General features: G+C 30.5%; 2 protein-coding genes across 15 annotated transcripts; one reads left to right on the forward strand and one right to left on the reverse strand.

The window, feature by feature from the left end:
• Positions 1–231: 231 nt before the first annotated feature.
• LOC110666401 (3-hydroxy-3-methylglutaryl-coenzyme A reductase 3-like) lies at positions 232–3,627 on the reverse strand. Its single transcript, XM_021826886.2, has 4 exons — positions 2,504–3,627; positions 1,954–2,135; positions 1,359–1,705; positions 232–936 (listed from the first exon to the last, which is right to left on the reverse strand). Exons 1-4 carry the CDS (start codon positions 3,490–3,492, stop codon positions 694–696), a joined length of 1,761 nt encoding a protein of 586 aa, XP_021682578.2. The 5' UTR covers positions 3,493–3,627; the 3' UTR covers positions 232–693.
• An 8,136-nt stretch (positions 3,628–11,763) lies between these two features.
• Positions 11,764–16,365, forward strand: LOC110669812 (probable RNA-binding protein ARP1). Of its 14 annotated transcripts, none has more exons than XM_021831605.2 (8): positions 11,766–12,214; positions 12,294–12,562; positions 12,886–12,948; positions 13,025–13,096; positions 13,185–13,271; positions 13,957–14,059; positions 14,207–14,294; positions 15,981–16,365. In XM_021831605.2, exons 1-6 carry the CDS (start codon positions 11,932–11,934, stop codon positions 13,990–13,992), a joined length of 810 nt encoding a protein of 269 aa, XP_021687297.2. In that variant the 5' UTR covers positions 11,766–11,931; the 3' UTR covers positions 13,993–14,059; positions 14,207–14,294; positions 15,981–16,365. The 14 variants fall into 14 exon arrangements, with proteins under 14 accessions (XP_021687299.2, XP_021687304.2, XP_021687297.2 ...); XM_021831616.2 differs by having other exon boundaries at positions 11,767–12,214; positions 12,294–12,405; positions 12,912–12,948; XM_021831609.2 differs by lacking the exon at positions 12,886–12,948 and having other exon boundaries at positions 11,767–12,214; positions 13,064–13,096.
• Positions 16,366–16,955: the final 590 nt, after the last annotated feature.

Here is a 16,955-nt window from a genome sequence, read left to right on the forward strand (position 1 = left end):
TTTAAGATATCAACTATTGAAAATGACCTTGTAAACTAAGTCTTGTTAGGCAAACTTGATACCTCCATTGGGTCATGCCTTGCCAATATCAACAAGTTACTATAAGATTACAACGAAACAATTAAGATTCTTCAATATGACGGGGAGGGTGGATTCCAGGCCAACTGATGGAAAGTTTCATTTCATAGAGTCATATTCAGAGCTAAACAACAGGTAACACATATCTAAACATATCTAAACAGATCTAAATCGTATTACAACATCTCCTTTCCTAATCTAATACATACCACAACACAATTAACAACAAATAAAATTACGAGTAATACAAGAAAGATCACAAGTTTGGTTGGCAGGAGGAATATACCGAACACTGGAAACCTCTAGGGGCATTCAGGTGGCTTCATGACATCAAGAGCAAGTATAAACAATTTATGGCAACCCCTGATCTTAAAATCTTACAATTGTAGGGTAGTGAAGAGACCTTGGAAAGAGACCCAACAGTCTCACATGGCTCTGGATATCAAATGCAGTATCTACCAGCAAAGCGGGCTCCATTTATTTTAAAGATATTCCTCCACATGGACTTTTCTTTGTTTGTCCCCCTCAACAGTTGCCGACCATTATTATGCTACATATACTTGATTGATAATTTATTTCTAGTTTCTCAACTAAACAAAGCAGCTGTGTTACCCTTCAGAAAGTTATTTTGGATACATCTTTGGCAGATCTGTTGTATTTCAAGTGGCTATTAACGAGTTGCCCAGCTGCAATAGCAGACATAAGAGACAGCTCCCCTGCCAGAACAGAACCAGCGACAATAGTTGCCAGAAGCCTTGAGTTTGAACCAGGGGAATCTTTGCTTGCACCCTTTACCCCAAGTAGGTTCAGACAAGCTGATTGAGATGCAAGTTGAGTACCACCTCCAACTGTGCCCAGCTGCACAAGTAGCATAAATTTTAAAAAAATAAAGAACTTTGAAAACATCTTGATTTCAGAGCTCAAGTTAAATGTTATTCCATTTCTAATCTTTAAACCTTAGAAATCCTCCAAAACATGTACAGTTTTAAAGGAATCTTTGGCATCTTATTATATCCGCCATGCCAGAAGTCTATATCTGTCTTCACTTCTGAGTTATTTATTTTTCCATTCAAATAGGCCAAACAAAACAAACTCAATCTTGAGTTATTCTGTCATGACTTATTTATAATTAATGTGAATTATAATGCAAATGTCAAACTCTTGTGGATGAGTGACAAAACAAGTTAATGCTTTCTACTAAATGGTTAATAAATGGAATTGATGGATGATCTAAATTAATACCAGAAGGCATGGAAATTAAGATGGAAAAGTTCAATAACCTCAATGGAAGGCATGGACACTGAGATGTGAAGGTCCTTGCCATCGTTAACAGCTTCCATCATAGTAATGCAGTGAGAGCTCTCCACGTTTTGAGCAGGATCCTGCCCTGTAGCTATGTATACTGCAGTTACTATATTGCTAGCATGGGCGTTAAACCCACCAAGAGAACCTGCTACGGCTGAGCCAGCAAGGTTTTTAATCATGTTAAGCTCCACCAGGGCGGCCACGTTGGTTTTCAATACCTTCTTAACCACCTCTTCCTTTATGATTGCTTCACATACAACAGACTTCCCACGCCCTTCTATCCAGTTTACTGCTGCTGCCTTCTTGTCCGCACAGAAGTTCCCTGATAAATTCATAACACAATTAGAAAATTTACTCGCTATCTAGCAGAGATACAACAGACAGACAATTGAATTAGTAACCATAGAAAATTTGTTAGTCACTAAACTTATTTCTAAAGAAACCAACTAATCAAGAGCCAATCCAGTAACTTGGTGCTTACTAAGGATTATTTAATTATTACTTGATTAAAGTTAACAAGTACAAATCTTTTGCATGTAGAGGCCTGAGAAGAAGACCAGAGGGTTTTACCAGTGAGACCGATGACATCCATGTCAGGAAAATCATTCTGGAGATAATCGATGACATTTTGGACCGCTTTGGAGACCATATTCATCCCCATGGCATCACCTGTGCTGCAGCTAAACCTCATGTATAGATTTTTTCCTGCTATTGCACATTGGACACTCTGTAGCCTCGCAAATCTGCTTGACCTGCATAATATTTATGAAATTAATCAACGAAACAAATTAAAACTCTCTTATTTTCTTCATGGTAAATGCCAAAACGAAATTATTGTTGTGGTCTATAATAGGAAGTGGGCAAAGAATGATTCAAGCAAAATATAAAAGAAGAATCCATCAACATCACAATCACCGCAAACAAATAAATGCCAACAGCAAAACCACGTCAAATAAAAAGGGAAGCAAGAGTCCATCCCCTTTTATAGATGACTACTTGAACATTTACCAACTATACCGATATCTCAAAAAATAATGCATTTTAGTAAAAATTGGCTCATAATCATTCTAAAAGGTGACGCTTTACTTTTATATAGAGGGAAAAAGGGAAAGGATCGAACTTATTGAAAACAACGGCAATGGTATCGAAATTGTCAGGGTCCTCCATGAAAAACTTCAAGTCAGCGGCCCTCTTGGCGGTGGGAAACCTAACAACGGGAGCACGGGTCATGCCGTCCCTCAGCAACGCGGAGGTAGCCCCTCCCGATGCGTAAATGGCCTTGCATCCTCTATTTGCACTGGCCACAAGGCAACCCTCGGTCGTGGCCATTGGCACAGTATATTCCTTTCCATCCAGCAACAATGGCCCAGCAATTCCCACCGGAATCTGCACGTACCCAATTGCCATCTCGCAGCACTGCCCCAATATTGACTCGTAATCGAACCCATCTAAGGGCAGTCCCTCCAAGGATCTCCCCGACATCCTCTGCAGCGTCTCCCGGCGAATTAAAGCAGCCCGCTTACAGTTCCCAAGCTTTGATTCAAGGGAATAGGAAGGAATGGAGCCAGAGACTACTGATTTGATAATTTGTTCGTCATCATCAGAAAAAGTACTGGTGGTTGTAGTCGAGACGATGGGTGCATGAATTTTGGTGGGAAGAGAGAGGGAGCAGTCAAGGGAAGGTGCAGCGCAAGTCCCCGTAGGACGAGTATCTTCCTTGATGATAATGTTATCATCATCGTATTCTTCGACATCCCAGGAATCGGTGGAAGCTCTAGAAAAGGAGTGGACGAAGCCAATGCCAAAGAAACCAAGAAGATAGATGACAGAAGCTACCAAGCAAATCAAAGCAGCAATCTCAGGGAAGGTGACTATGTGAAGAGGAGTGGATTTGCGGATCTTTTCCCGCCATCTGTGGAGAAGGAAATAAGCAACTGAGAAGAAGAGCGAGAAAACGAGAGCATTAGCGAGGTAGAGGCAGAGAGGGAGAGAATAATCAGACGGCTTGAGAGGAGGAAGATGGTGGCCATGGCTGAAGGAGTTGAGAACTTCGCCGTCGTGGTCCTTCCGGACGATATGCTTGGGGGGTCGCCGGCTAACCTCGTCCATATATGGATAAAAATAAATAAAAGACGGGGTTGAGAAGGGAAGAGAAGCGCAGGGCAACTGCCAGTTTTTCAGTTTTCTTTTATAGGGAGAGAACAGAGAGGAGGTTGGCGCCCCTTCCTCTGCCCACACGTACAGCGTGCTTTCCTGTTTTGTCGCTACTTTTTTATATTTATTTCATTACGCAACAACATTCATCTCTTATTATAAAATTAAAAATCCTCTTGAATTTAATTTTTTTTTTTATTGCATGTGTGAGAAAATTAGATTATATTTAATATATATATATATATATATATATTAATTATAATTCGGTCTTACACTGTATAGAAAACAATTTTCAATTGAGAAATATTTATGGCCGTACTCAACTAACTGCCCCACTGTTAATGAACTTATAAGTAATCTTTTTCTCTAGTGATAAATATTATTTTTCTTTTCTTTTGTTGTAGTTTTTCCACTTAAAATATAATGAATCAATTGAAGAATTCAAACCCAAAGTCATACGTTAATTTGATGAACTGCCCAAGAAGCAATCGCTTGATCCTTTTCTTTAATTTAAAAATATATGGTTTTAATTTTCACTTATTGAGCAACACCAAAAATCTTGGAGCTGATTTATAGCAACAAAATCTTTATTGATAAATTTATTAAAATTTGATGATAAGAGTAATAATGAGCAAAAAAGATATTACATGTAAAGAGAATGATAATTGATAAAATAAATTAAGTAGTTTTTATGCATGGATATAATAAAAATTTATTTATTTAAATTTATATTTTATGTAAATATAATAAAATAGTGGAGATAAAATACAAATATTTTATAATTTATTAAAAATATTAATTTCCCTTTGATGCATATTATAATTAAATTATTAATTGTGATAATTTTAATATTAAAATTATAAGTAATATAATATGAGAAACAACATTAAATAAAATTTTGTTATAATTGATAAATTTTTTATTATTTATATTTATACATATATATGAAAATTCACTGACATTGAAATTATTTACAAAATTATGAGATTTTAAGTTTAAATCGTGATCGAAACTAATTATTAAAAAATAAATTATAAAAGTAAAAGGATATAAAATTTATGTTAATATAATAAAATGCTAAAATAAAATATAAAATATCTTAAAATATATTAAAAACATTTAACTTTAATATATAATATAACTAAAATACTAATAATTTTAAAATTAAATTTATAAATAATATAACATCAAAACTATTCTTGTTAAAAAATAAAAGGAATATCAATAAATAAAATTTTTTTATTACAGTTATTATATACATTGATTGCGTATCAAGAAAATTGTGTGTAAATGGTTTTATAATTATATATTAATTTAAATTATATATATTTTATCAAATTTTTAAAATTTATATGTGTATTATAAAAAATTTAAGTTTATATATGTGTAATTTTTTTTTTTACTTAATCACTAAGCTTTAGCTCACTTGGAATTGAAAATTGTTTTCAAAATTATAAGATTTTAAGGTTGAATTTTAACTAATTATAAAAGAAAAAAAAAAAAAAAAAAACCCATTTTGAAGATAAAGTGGAAGCAATAAGATCTAGAATCTCAAACACTATTTATGGCATCATTGAATATTACCAAGTATTTTTTTATTTTCTTAATGGTGATTATGATTATTAAATACGTGAATTGAGAGTTAGTTAGAAATTTGAGAGTATTTAATGATTTTTTTTTAATTTCTTAAAATATATTTGTATAACTTATAATAATGTCAAAAATATATAGATTGATATATTTGTAAAATAGATTGATCTTTTCTTATGTAATTATAATTTTTTTATTTTTCAATTATATTAATAAATATTTTAATATAAATATTAGTTTAAATGATGTATAATGAAAAATAATAATAATAAAAAAATAAAAATTTAGTTGTTAGTATTGTATTATGGTAGATTTAATGTTATATTAATTAAATTAAATAATTATAGAAAATATTGAAAGAATTTATAGTTTTTATTACTTATTAGAAAACATATGGACATGATTTATAATAGGAATTTTAATTTATATTAATTAATAAATAATAATACTATAAATTATATGTTAACCCCGTAAGCTCAAACGAGCATGAATTTTGATGATAACAAAACTCAATTAGAATCAAACTAACCTTATGCTTCTCTAAAGGATAAAAAAAAAATATTCATGTAGCTGATGATGAACTTGTGTCTTAAAAAAATGATGATATTTTAAGATAATGCAAGACGAATCAAATAAGACAAATAAAGAAAATGTTACATTCCAAGTTGCATTGAATATCAAAATTGAAAGTATATATAGTTTGAGAATAATTTAAGAAATTTAGGAATATGTGTGAAAAATTTTGATGAGTATAAGCTAATGATAGTTATTTTTAATCCCTCAAATTTTTATCATAAGTTTTTAAAACTTATTTTTGAATCATCAATGCCCTAAAAGTATTTTATTATAATTTGGTGTAAAGTTTTAAAGCTTTCAAAATTATGCAGAAAAGCTTTCCTGGTATGCTAACTGGTTTGCTACTGGTTCTGGTACACTAACTGGTTTGCTACTAGTTCTGATATGCTAATTGGTTTGCTAACTGACTTAACTCCGCACAACATCGTAGAAAACGACAAAATAACGGGTATTTTCTTGAAATTTAAAATTGTAACATTCAAATGAGTTATCAAACGGTCAGAAACGATCCAAAGCTATAAATACACTTACCCTTGACCATTTTGCACTTAATGAAAGTTTCTCTACTATTCATAACTTTTTAAAATTATTAAAACTTTTCATTTAAAGTGCTCAAAATGTTTTTATTGCTCATCATTGGTATATCTACTCATCTATTCTTTATAGATTATGTTGTATTGAGTGAGATTAAGTTTTAAACACCTTCTTAGTAACTTATGAGAGGTCATTTAAGCACCTATTGAAATTTGATTGTGAAAAGTGTTTGGGATAATAATTGGTAGAAGTGTAATGCTACTTGTAAAAGTTTTAGTATGAAAATTTGTAAAGGGCTTTTGTCTCTTGCCTTTAAAAGAGAAAAATAGTGAAGTAAAGACTTAAAGTGAGATATTTGAGATAGTGAATGTAGGCTAGTTAGGCTGAACCACTATAAAAATTCAGTATTCAATTATCTCAACCATTCTTACATTTTAAATTTATGTACTTTTTATTTCTAATTGAATAATTTTTGCTAAGTTAAGAATTGATACAGTTTTACTGTTAACTCTACTACAAACTGAAATAATTTGTTTACTGTTGAATCTGCTGGATTTTGATATAATTTGTTTACTGTTATATCTACTGTCAACTGATATATTTTGTTTACTGTTCTGTTTGCTGTGCTGTGATTTTATTCAGATTACTAAAGTTTTTATTGAGTGTAGATATATTTTATTGAGTGTAGATATATTTTATCAGATCAGTATATAAAATATTTTTAAACTAACTTTATATCAATTAATTATTTGAGCAGTATCACACGTATATTTTATAATAAAAAATTAAGTTAAACTAATTTATAAATTTTTAAAGATTTTGAGTAAGAATAAAAAAATTAATTTTACCCGATTCATCCCCTCTTGACTATATTTTGAGACATCATTATAAATAGGTAGCTTTAAATGCTTAGACTAAATCTTATCAGTTTGATGCATATTTTAGTTGAAGATCACATCAATCATATAAAAGTTTTTGAGTCAACATGCACTGTAGCCAAAGACATACGGACAAATTTAATCTAGTTCGATTCAAAGTCTTGCCTGCCGACCTTTATTACATGTATGTACATATTTTCATATCCACTTCCTTTCCATTGATTGCTTCGTATCACAAAATGTCAAACTTAAAGATGTAAAATCAACACTAAACAAGTACATCTTCCATTGGACTACACAATGGATAGAGTAATATATCTAAACAACTTTCATAATAAATTCAACCATCAACTTGTACAAATTTTTATTTTTATGTTAACTGGTAAATTATATATATAAGTGGGAAAAAATTGCCCCAGTTAATTAGTTGCTAAATATATTTGTCACAATCTCCTCCTAACAAATTACTAATGGGAGACTTTTACATATTATCTATAGATTAAATTGAACAAATTATATTATTTATAATTTAAAGTTATTAAAAATTAAATTATATTTATTTATAATTATATTATCATAAAATAATTTAATTGACTTAAACTCTATTGGTTAACAAATTTTAAAATAGTATTTAGTGTTTTAATTTTAATTAAAATATTACTTCTCTTATTTATATTATTTAATGACATAATATTTATACTAATTTTTAAAGAGTCAGAGAATGATTCATAAAATATTAACTCTAAAGGTTAAGGAGTATTTTAATTAAAATATGATACTATTATTTTATATCTTACAATTATTTTAATAATTATTTTTATCAAATATTTTTATATTAAATTACTATATAAATCTAACAACTAACTATTATTAAAATAATTAATGTTACTGAATGGATACTTAATTTATTAATAATGCAATTAATGATATATAGGTGAGGATGCAATAGTAAAGGTTTTTGACCAACATTAAGAACAGCAATAATGTCTGTAAATCTAATTAAGCCTTACGGATGGTTTGCATTTATAAATGGGATGAGCTGGGCTCCTAATCCTATTCAGTGTGTCCCCCTGACATGGCTATTAAACCTTCAGCTCATATGCTTGCAAATTTAAAATTGAACCATGTGTTGACAACGTATAGGTGCCTTTAATTCATTTATGATCTGTACCATATTACAGAGAAATATAGTTCAAGTATTTAATAAACGAAAATGATTATTATCTCATATGAATATATATTATATTGTGTGGATATTTATTAATCAAGAGAAGTGTCTGAGCAGCTATTTGTTAGGTACAGTTTCGAAAATGGATGACCTCTGTGTTATGTTCCATTTAAAAGCACATGACTTTGTGAACAAAAATATAGTTGGAACGTATAAATGCTTTGTCCCATATCCATTCATATGCCGCCAAAAGTCAATGCCAATCCTTCATTAATTTCATTTTATATATTTTACTTCGATTGAATTTTGAATTTCAAATTTTATAATTTTTAAAAATATATTTATATTATTATATTATAATTATTTAATTGTTCAATCTTTCATTAATTAATAATATAAAAAATAAATAAATAAAATCTTCCATTTTGTATAGATATTAAGCATCGGCAAATTCGAAAAAAAGTTTCTTTGCCCAGATTTCTATATATATATATGATTTTATATATATATATATATATATATATGATTTTATATAAATTTTATATTCGCGAATAAAAGTTTCCCTACCATCAAACAACAAATTATAATATTTATAAATTTAATTCTAATAGATTTATTCAAGTCTCACCCACAATTGTAGATGTTATAAATATTTGATTCCGGTCGTCATATTTTTTTTTTATATTTAATTAGTTATAATTTAAATATAAAAAAAAACCTAAAAATATAAAAAATTATATAATACTCTTAGCGTACATGAAGATAATAAATCATCTTTCATAAAAGTATAAATTATACTTAAAATATAAATAATAAATTTCACATAGGGCGTGTACACACAGCATTACAGGAAGGAATGTGAGGATGTTCATGGCCATAAGAAACAAAAGCAGAGGAAAAGAGGAGACCAGATGCGCCTCTCCACATCCAAATAGAAGTTAACAATTGTGCCACGGTTAGGTGATTAGAAAGGCATATTATCCATTTCGCACAAGGTTTGAATTTGTTAATTGCATACACGTAGACCATTTTAAGCACATGTTTGGTTTAACTGTTGAATACAGCTGTTAGTTAATAGCAGATAGCTGATGGTTATTTTATATTAAGTGTTTGATAAAATTATATTTAACTGTTACTGTTGATATATGAAATGACTAATAAGGGTATATATCATATAATTTATTTAATTTTTAAATAAATATAAAATTATAAATTTATTACATTATATTATTTATTTTATTATTAAATTAAATATAAAATTATTAAATTAATATATGATATTATTTAAATAAATATATAATTATTAATCTATTATATTATATCATTTATTTTATTATTGAAATAAGAAAATAATTATTTTTTAAGATAATTAAATAATTTTAAAAATATAAATAAAATAATAAAATAATTATTATTGTTAATAGAAAAATTTATAATTAATTTTAAGTTTTAGATATAAATAAATATTTTATATTTTATGTTATTAATAAAAAATATTTTAATATAATTAAAATACGTTAATTAAAATGTTAAAATTATAAATAAAAAATAAAAACATTAATAATATTAATTTTCAAGTTAAATAAAAAAGGATGATATGGTCAAAATAAAAAATAAAACCAAATAAACTGTCAGCTGATAAGAAACAGCTCTAAAAATAGAGCTGATATAAACTGCAGTTGATAGATATCATATCAGTTGCCCATCAGCTATCAGCTCTATTTTTTTAAGCTTACCAAACACTATAATTTATCTGTTTGGGTGTCCATCAGTTATCAGTTACACACAACAGGTACACCAAACACCCCATAAATAATTAAGCATTATTGTATAGTCTTAATTAAGTTCTTCAGAGTCAAAACTCAGAAGCCATATTAGAGGCCACAAGAAAACCAACATTACAAGGAACAATTAATAAAATTTTAATGAAACCTCACATCTTGTATAATTTCTTCAACAATCTCTGTACTGTGTTCTTAACTAATTTCCCATTTCATTTTTTTTTTTAATTTTCACAACCACACTTACCTTATATATATATATATATATATGATCCATTAAGAAAATTCTTATATACTCAGCCAATTAAAAATCAAATAATCATATTTTGTAACGATTCAGTGATCCATCATATTTTATAATAAGATTCACTATTTTTTTTTTATTGATGTATTAATTTTTAATTGGATAAATGTATACAATTGACCAGATAAGAATCACTAATGATATTATCAAATTGCCAATGCTTAATGTATGCTTGATCTAACTTCTTGTTCATTGGTACGTGGACCACAATACCTCATCACTTGTTATATCGATTAATTAAGGCAGGTTTGGTTAGTGACGTTCGAAATCTCAACTACTATATTTTATATCTTTGGAAAATTAGTTTTTTAAACCGGTATTAGTTTTGTTCAATTACTAGTAATTTAAAAATACAATTAAATAACGATTTATTTTTAGATATTATAATTTTTAACGTTTAAACTATTACATTAAAAAATATCTCTAATTAAATTAAAAACCATATAAATAAATATATTTTATTCTTAATAGAATATATTTACTTTATAGTTATAAGTATATATAATTATATATATATGTGAATGAACTTTTTCAATTATGCTATTAAATTAAAATATAGATATGCTAATTAATAATATCTGTAAATCTGATTCAATTTGGGTATCGATAAAAAGTAATTTAATGATTTAAAATTTAATCAAAATTGAATTGATTTTTTGTAAGTATGGTGCTTTGTCAAAACCTAACATGAATGTATTTAGTTGAAGTCAAAGTAAAATTGCCATTATAAATATTTGAAACTGAAATGATGGGATATGTAAATTTTTTTATTTATATATATATAATATTCTTTTTTTGGGTATAGTCTGGGATTGGTTAATTAAGCATTAGTCAAAATAGTGACTGATTAATAAATATATATTCCTAAATATTAGTCAAAACAAGATTAAAGAAAAGTATTTCCAAGGGTTAAGGCACTTAAACATTTGATTGACATTTGGAAGATATTTAATGGGTAACAAGATTGACTGCTTTAATTTATTATACGCACAAGTATGGGTAGCAATCGGATTGATCCAGTTATGATTTAATATTTGAGAAATCGAAATTACACCATAAAATTTCTCAATTTTAATTTTTATTTAATTATTAATTTTTTATTTTATTTTTTTATATTACATCATAAAATTCGATTGAATTGGGCAGCCATCCCGCAAATATCAATTGGGTAATTCCACCCCCATTTCGTCGGCTTCGTCCATTTAATCTGGGGCTGGGCACGCGCAACTTGATGATAGTAAACGGGCTGGGCTCAACTCAAATTTTAATCTAACGTTGCCCAAAGTGCATAGCCAGCCCACCTTTCTTATACTAAAAAAAAAAAAAAAGAAAATCATTTGAAAGAGAAATTAAAATTAAAAAAAAAGTTGGATAAATATAAAATCGAGAACATTCTGAAGCAGCAATGATTGATATTCGGATGAGCACTAAGTCACGAACAAAAAGTCAATTTCCACGTCAGACTGAAACATATTCCGGCCGAACGCCACCCACATCTCCCTCGTTTCAATTCCATCTCTTAATTCTCAGGTTGTCAATTACCTTTACTTTTCAATTTCCGATATGAATTCTCCATTTCCTGATAGAGATACCACTTACACTAAGCTTTTCGTCGGAGGTTTGGCATGGGAAACTCAGAGCCACACCTTACGTCGTCACTTCCAGCACTACGGTGACATCCTCGAGGCCGTCGTCATCTATGACAAGAACACCGGCCGTTCTAAAGGCTACGGTTTCGTCACTTTTCGTGATCCTGACTCTGCCAGAAGGGCTTGTGCTGACCCTAATCCTCTCATCGATGGTCGCAGGGCTAACTGTAATCTTGCTTCCCTCGGCCGTGCTTCTGGTATTCTTTTTCCTATCTTGCTTTTCTCTTTATTTCTCTTCAAGTTATGTGTCTTACAATTTTTTTTTTTTAATCGTAGCTCCTCAGAGATCACCGATTCCGCCTTTTGGAACCACGAACTCCCCCAGGGCTGCTTATCCCCAACCAGTTCCCTACGGTTACCAACCTGGGTTCTTCTATCCTCCTTATGGGTATGTAATTTCTTTCATTCTTTTCATGCTCAATGCTTTTGAGTTAGAGCTTGCACTTTGCCTCTTTTCTTTCATGGTTTCAGTGGGTGTCGCATTTTCCATTTGCCGTTTTATAAAGAACTCTCTGATTCCATGTTATTCACTTGACGTTTTCCAGGTGCTTAAGTCTAGCCCCGATACTTCATAATCTTTGCGTTGGTATATTCGTCTAATAATTTCTTTGTTCTGTTTTCTGAGCTAGTCCTCTGCTGCTTGCTTTTGGATACTGTTAATTATTCAATTGTCCAAGGAGAATAAGAAAATCATTTCTAAGACAACAGGACTTATGGGACTAATTTGTTTCTTTCTTAATACAAAATAACAAGTATTTCAGCTCTTGCAACTTTTGGATCCGAATTACTGGAACATCTATAATGTTTGACAGGAATTCTTGCGCGTTGCGCCTCACAGTGTAATATCTCTGTTTTTCTTTTATCTCAGGAAATTCAAAATTTTCTTTATTGCAGGTATGCAACTTATGGGTCTGAATATGTCTATCCACAGGTCAATATTTCCAACTATAATTACTGTCTTGATAACTGAAAGCTCGATGCTGATGTGTTCTGTTGGTCTTTCCCAGGGTGTGTACAATCCTTATGCGGGTCAGCAATATGTTCAGGTATACGGCATGCCAGGGACTGTTAATCCTGGGGTAAGCTCACGGGGACAGTTTGGCCAACCAATTCCTGGCACTCATGGCTATACCACTGCTCAAACTGCTCAAAATTATTTAGTGCCAGGTCATCAAATTGCGCAATTTGGTGGACTTGCCAATAATAGAACAGCCACAGCTACCTTTCCCTCAAATCAAGCACCACATCCTTCAGGTTAAATACTTACTACTTTCCACTAGTGTATCAAGAAGACGAACTGCAATTAACATTTACGTTCATGGTAGTTAAAAGCACTCAAAAGCGATGCATCACCACATCAACACTAAAAAAAAAAAGCCCTCACTTTATTGAAGGAAGCACAAAATTATTAAAAAAATTAACTAATAATGTAATATGCAAAGAAAATACAATCTCTATCTAAAATTTAAACCTTTAAGAAATCATTAAACATCCAAAAGTGTATAGCATTTCAAATTCATAGTCATAACATAGAAATCTTCACTAGATTTTCCATCAAAGTACTCAACTTTCATCCTCATCTCAAAAATAAGATCTATTTCCATCAATATCTTCATCTATATTAATTTCAACATTTTTCAACGTTGACCTTGAAGTTGAGGCTCTTTGCACCTTTTTTTTTTTGCACTTTTTTTGCACTTTGGGCTTTAAGCACACTCTCGCTTCACTAAATTCACTTTGCTTTGCATATGTAAAAGCGCTTTCCTATTTGTCGATGCACCTTTGTGCTTTTGACTGCACTGTTTACATTTTAACTCTCAATGTTGCAAGATCCCAATCTCTAAAACAACTGTGATTATAATGTTAATGGGGGTTTATATATACATGTTGACAATTGATGTATAACCTAATCAGGACCTGTTTTCCTTATTTTTTTTAGGAATGGGTAATCCCGATTCAGGACAGGCACAGATAATAGTGTCTACTAATTCTCCTCAATTCACTAGCGGCTCTGATTAAACAGCCAGTTGAGTGATTGACAGGTGTGGTCATATCTTGGTTTGAGATTTGCCATTTTGCATTCCTAGGCTATATAAATATAGACGTGGATATATGCTTGAGATCCTTTTTCGTGTTAAATAACTTAGATGTATATTTATGCTTGAGATCCTTTTTCATGTTACATGTAGGTATCCTTTATTGCAGCAAGATTAAGAAAATTAATACTGATTGATTTCAAATTCCAGCCTTGGAAGTTGTTATGTTTTCATTGTAAAGGTATGCTGGCTTTTCTCTTACTAAGTATCATGTTTTTAAATAATGGCCATAACATTAAGTAATGACTATTATTTATAGGTTTTCAAGGTCTCTATTACCATTCTATTCGTTATATATAGGCAAAAGAAAAAAATGTAAGTGCAATTATTTACCGTTAAGTACTGGCCATAACAGCTATTACAAACATGGAAATTTATTATTCTTTTCGAAGCAAATGGAAATTTATCTTAGAGTGGGGCAGGAAGCTTAGTTGAATCTTTTGTTTCTAGTTTCTGGGGGTTCCCTCTTTTGATTCTCACTTTCTCTCAACTTTCGATTCTAAAATTTTGTCCTTTTACAAATCTTTCACTTCTTAAGTTAATGATTATCAATTGATGCAAATTTATTTTAAGTGAAGGAGAGCAATTTACATCCATATTTTGCAAAGGGTGAGTATTTTTCTCTGTTTTTGGTTTTGTACTTATTTGTTGAAGAAAATGTAGGTTTGTGATAGGTTGATGTATTTAATGTCTTTATTGGATATATTTATGCTTATTATTTAGTTGTGTATCTTAGTTTTACTTGTATGTTTAAATATCTATTCGTTTTTTGAACTTTGCAAATTTAAAAATTTTTTTTGTAACAACAGATTGTTATCATTATGTTATGGCCGTTACAGGCTTGTTTCTATTATCCGTGACTGCCATTGCAATTTAAATTTGTGTACCATATGGGAGGAGTTAGCGAAGAATTTGAATGAACTACTGAGAGTTATGATTTCTGACCATAAAATTGTTGATTGGAAATCCTAACTTCCTAAGGCCACTTGTTATAGGGGGAAATGAGGAAAATGTAAAAGACAGGAATCCTTCATGACACTAGTCAATAGGATTCTAAAATTCAATCATTCAGCCAGACAGGAATCCTTCAAGCCAAGTTGCAAAATTCAAGTTTGCAATGTTGCAACCTATACGGTTGCAGTTCCTAAATTTAAAACCAGATATATAGAGTGTTTAAAGCAATTAAGCAAATAATATTGCATGAACTTAATAATGTTTTGAGTTAGAAAACGCAATCTTGGGGAATTAACCAGAACCAGCAGGACCTGGACCGAAATCTTTGGGTTTGGCTTTGTGCATTGAAGTGTGACTTAGAGGTTTATCTAATAATGTGCTGTACATGAAGTTTATGTGGGAGATATACATATTATCAGGTTGAACATTTTGAGAGCGGTGATCATTGGGCCTATTTGGCATTGCTATTGAAACTGTTGTTGAGAAAATTACTTTTTTAAATATACTAGTTAGAGAGTATCAAAAAATAATTTAAAATTAAATTTGATAAGTTTTAACTATAAAAATACTAGAATAATGAAATAAATTTTTTTAAAACTATTTTTTTCAACAGCATATAAAATGGTGCTTTGATTCAAAAAAGTAATTTGGACCTTTCAAACTCAATGTTAAACAGGCACATTATGTATTTATGAATCTGCTTTCCAAATTTTATGCTGGATTCCACTTTCACATGGTAAAACAATCCATTTATCAGTGAATGGAATGATGAAATGGTAAGGAGTTTGCAATGCCTTCTCATGTTTAGTGTCTCTGCATATCATCTATAGAATGAATGGGGAATGTAAATGTACTGTCTGTTCTTATGTCTATACAAATATTTTGCTTATGAAAAATTTTTATGCTATGGCAGGCAATCCATAATCGTCGTCATCAGAGAGAACACAAAGGAATGTAGGCAGCCTGACATCTGAAGTAAGGAACATGCAGAAAGTTGATCTTTGGCTAGTGTCTTTGAGATTCTGCTCCTGCCACGACTTCCAGTCGCTGGTAGTGGCGGGGGGTAAATTGATGATTATGTACATATGTGAATATGTAAATCTCACAACTTAAAATCAAAACGTTATTTTTTTAGTTGTCTGGATCCATGGTATGGGTCCATGGTTAATGACTTCTGAGCAGCCTTAAGTGTAAATATAAATCTGTCATGTATTTTCTGTAAATAGCACTAAGATATTAACCATGGATGTTTGTACATGATTGATTGCTCTTATTTTAACATCTTGATTCTGTCAAAAGGTTAGGAGAAAGAGTGTGTGGAAAGAGCGTTAATGATGTGACGGAAAATGCCCTCGGATCGTAATGACTTTTAATCTGTAATCTTGCCTTTTTTGTTTCTTTCTTCAATTAAAGAAAATCACTCGTCTTTCACTGGTTGATCAAGTCAGTGCCATCCTGTAATGTGTTTCATGTGCTGTCAGCCGAAATCTGGGCAAAGAAAACTTGGAAGCACCTTAAATAAATATTTTATATATAATATCTTCCTTGGATTCTGTAATTAAAAAGTGCTTGTCTTTCATTTTGGAGTAGCCGAAGCAAAGAGCAAAATCACGTCTATTATAGTAACTCTCAATCGCAGCACCGCCACCAATTTCTTTCTCTGGTCATGGACATACAGAGAAAATGGAAGAATCAACCTTTTGAACTACAATGAGAACGAGATCAAGGATCAGTGGCTTGACTGGGGTAAAATGCCGAAAGCCATGAACGACTGCCGCTAAGTTGTGAAAAATAAACTAGCATATATAAGGAATTATCAAGAGAGGCAGCAAATGGCAAAAGTTATAGGCGAGAGACAAGAGAGAGAATCACTGTGAAAAACAGAATC

This window comes from Hevea brasiliensis, chromosome 16, assembly GCF_030052815.1.
Source record: "Hevea brasiliensis isolate MT/VB/25A 57/8 chromosome 16, ASM3005281v1, whole genome shotgun sequence".
NCBI lineage: Eukaryota > Viridiplantae > Streptophyta > Magnoliopsida > Malpighiales > Euphorbiaceae > Hevea > Hevea brasiliensis.

Coding starts and splice junctions, on each gene's coding strand:
- LOC110666401 (XM_021826886.2), bottom strand. CDS start 3,492: ATGGACGAGGTTAGCCGGCGACCCCCCAAGCATATCGTCCGGAAGGAC. Junction 2,136..2,503: donor ATTGCCGTTGTTTTCAATAA/GTTCGATCCTTT, acceptor AATATTATGCAG/GTCAAGCAGATTTGCGAGGC. Junction 937..1,358: donor TGTCCATGCCTTCCATTGAG/GTTATTGAACTT, acceptor CTACTTGTGCAG/CTGGGCACAGTTGGAGGTGG.
- LOC110669812 (XM_058137553.1), top strand. CDS start 11,932: ATGAATTCTCCATTTCCTGATAGAGATACCACTTACACTAAGCTTTTC. Junction 12,215..12,293: donor TTCCCTCGGCCGTGCTTCTG/GTATTCTTTTTC, acceptor TTTTAATCGTAG/CTCCTCAGAGATCACCGATT. Junction 13,272..13,956: donor TCAAGCACCACATCCTTCAG/GTTAAATACTTA, acceptor TATTTTTTTTAG/GAATGGGTAATCCCGATTCA.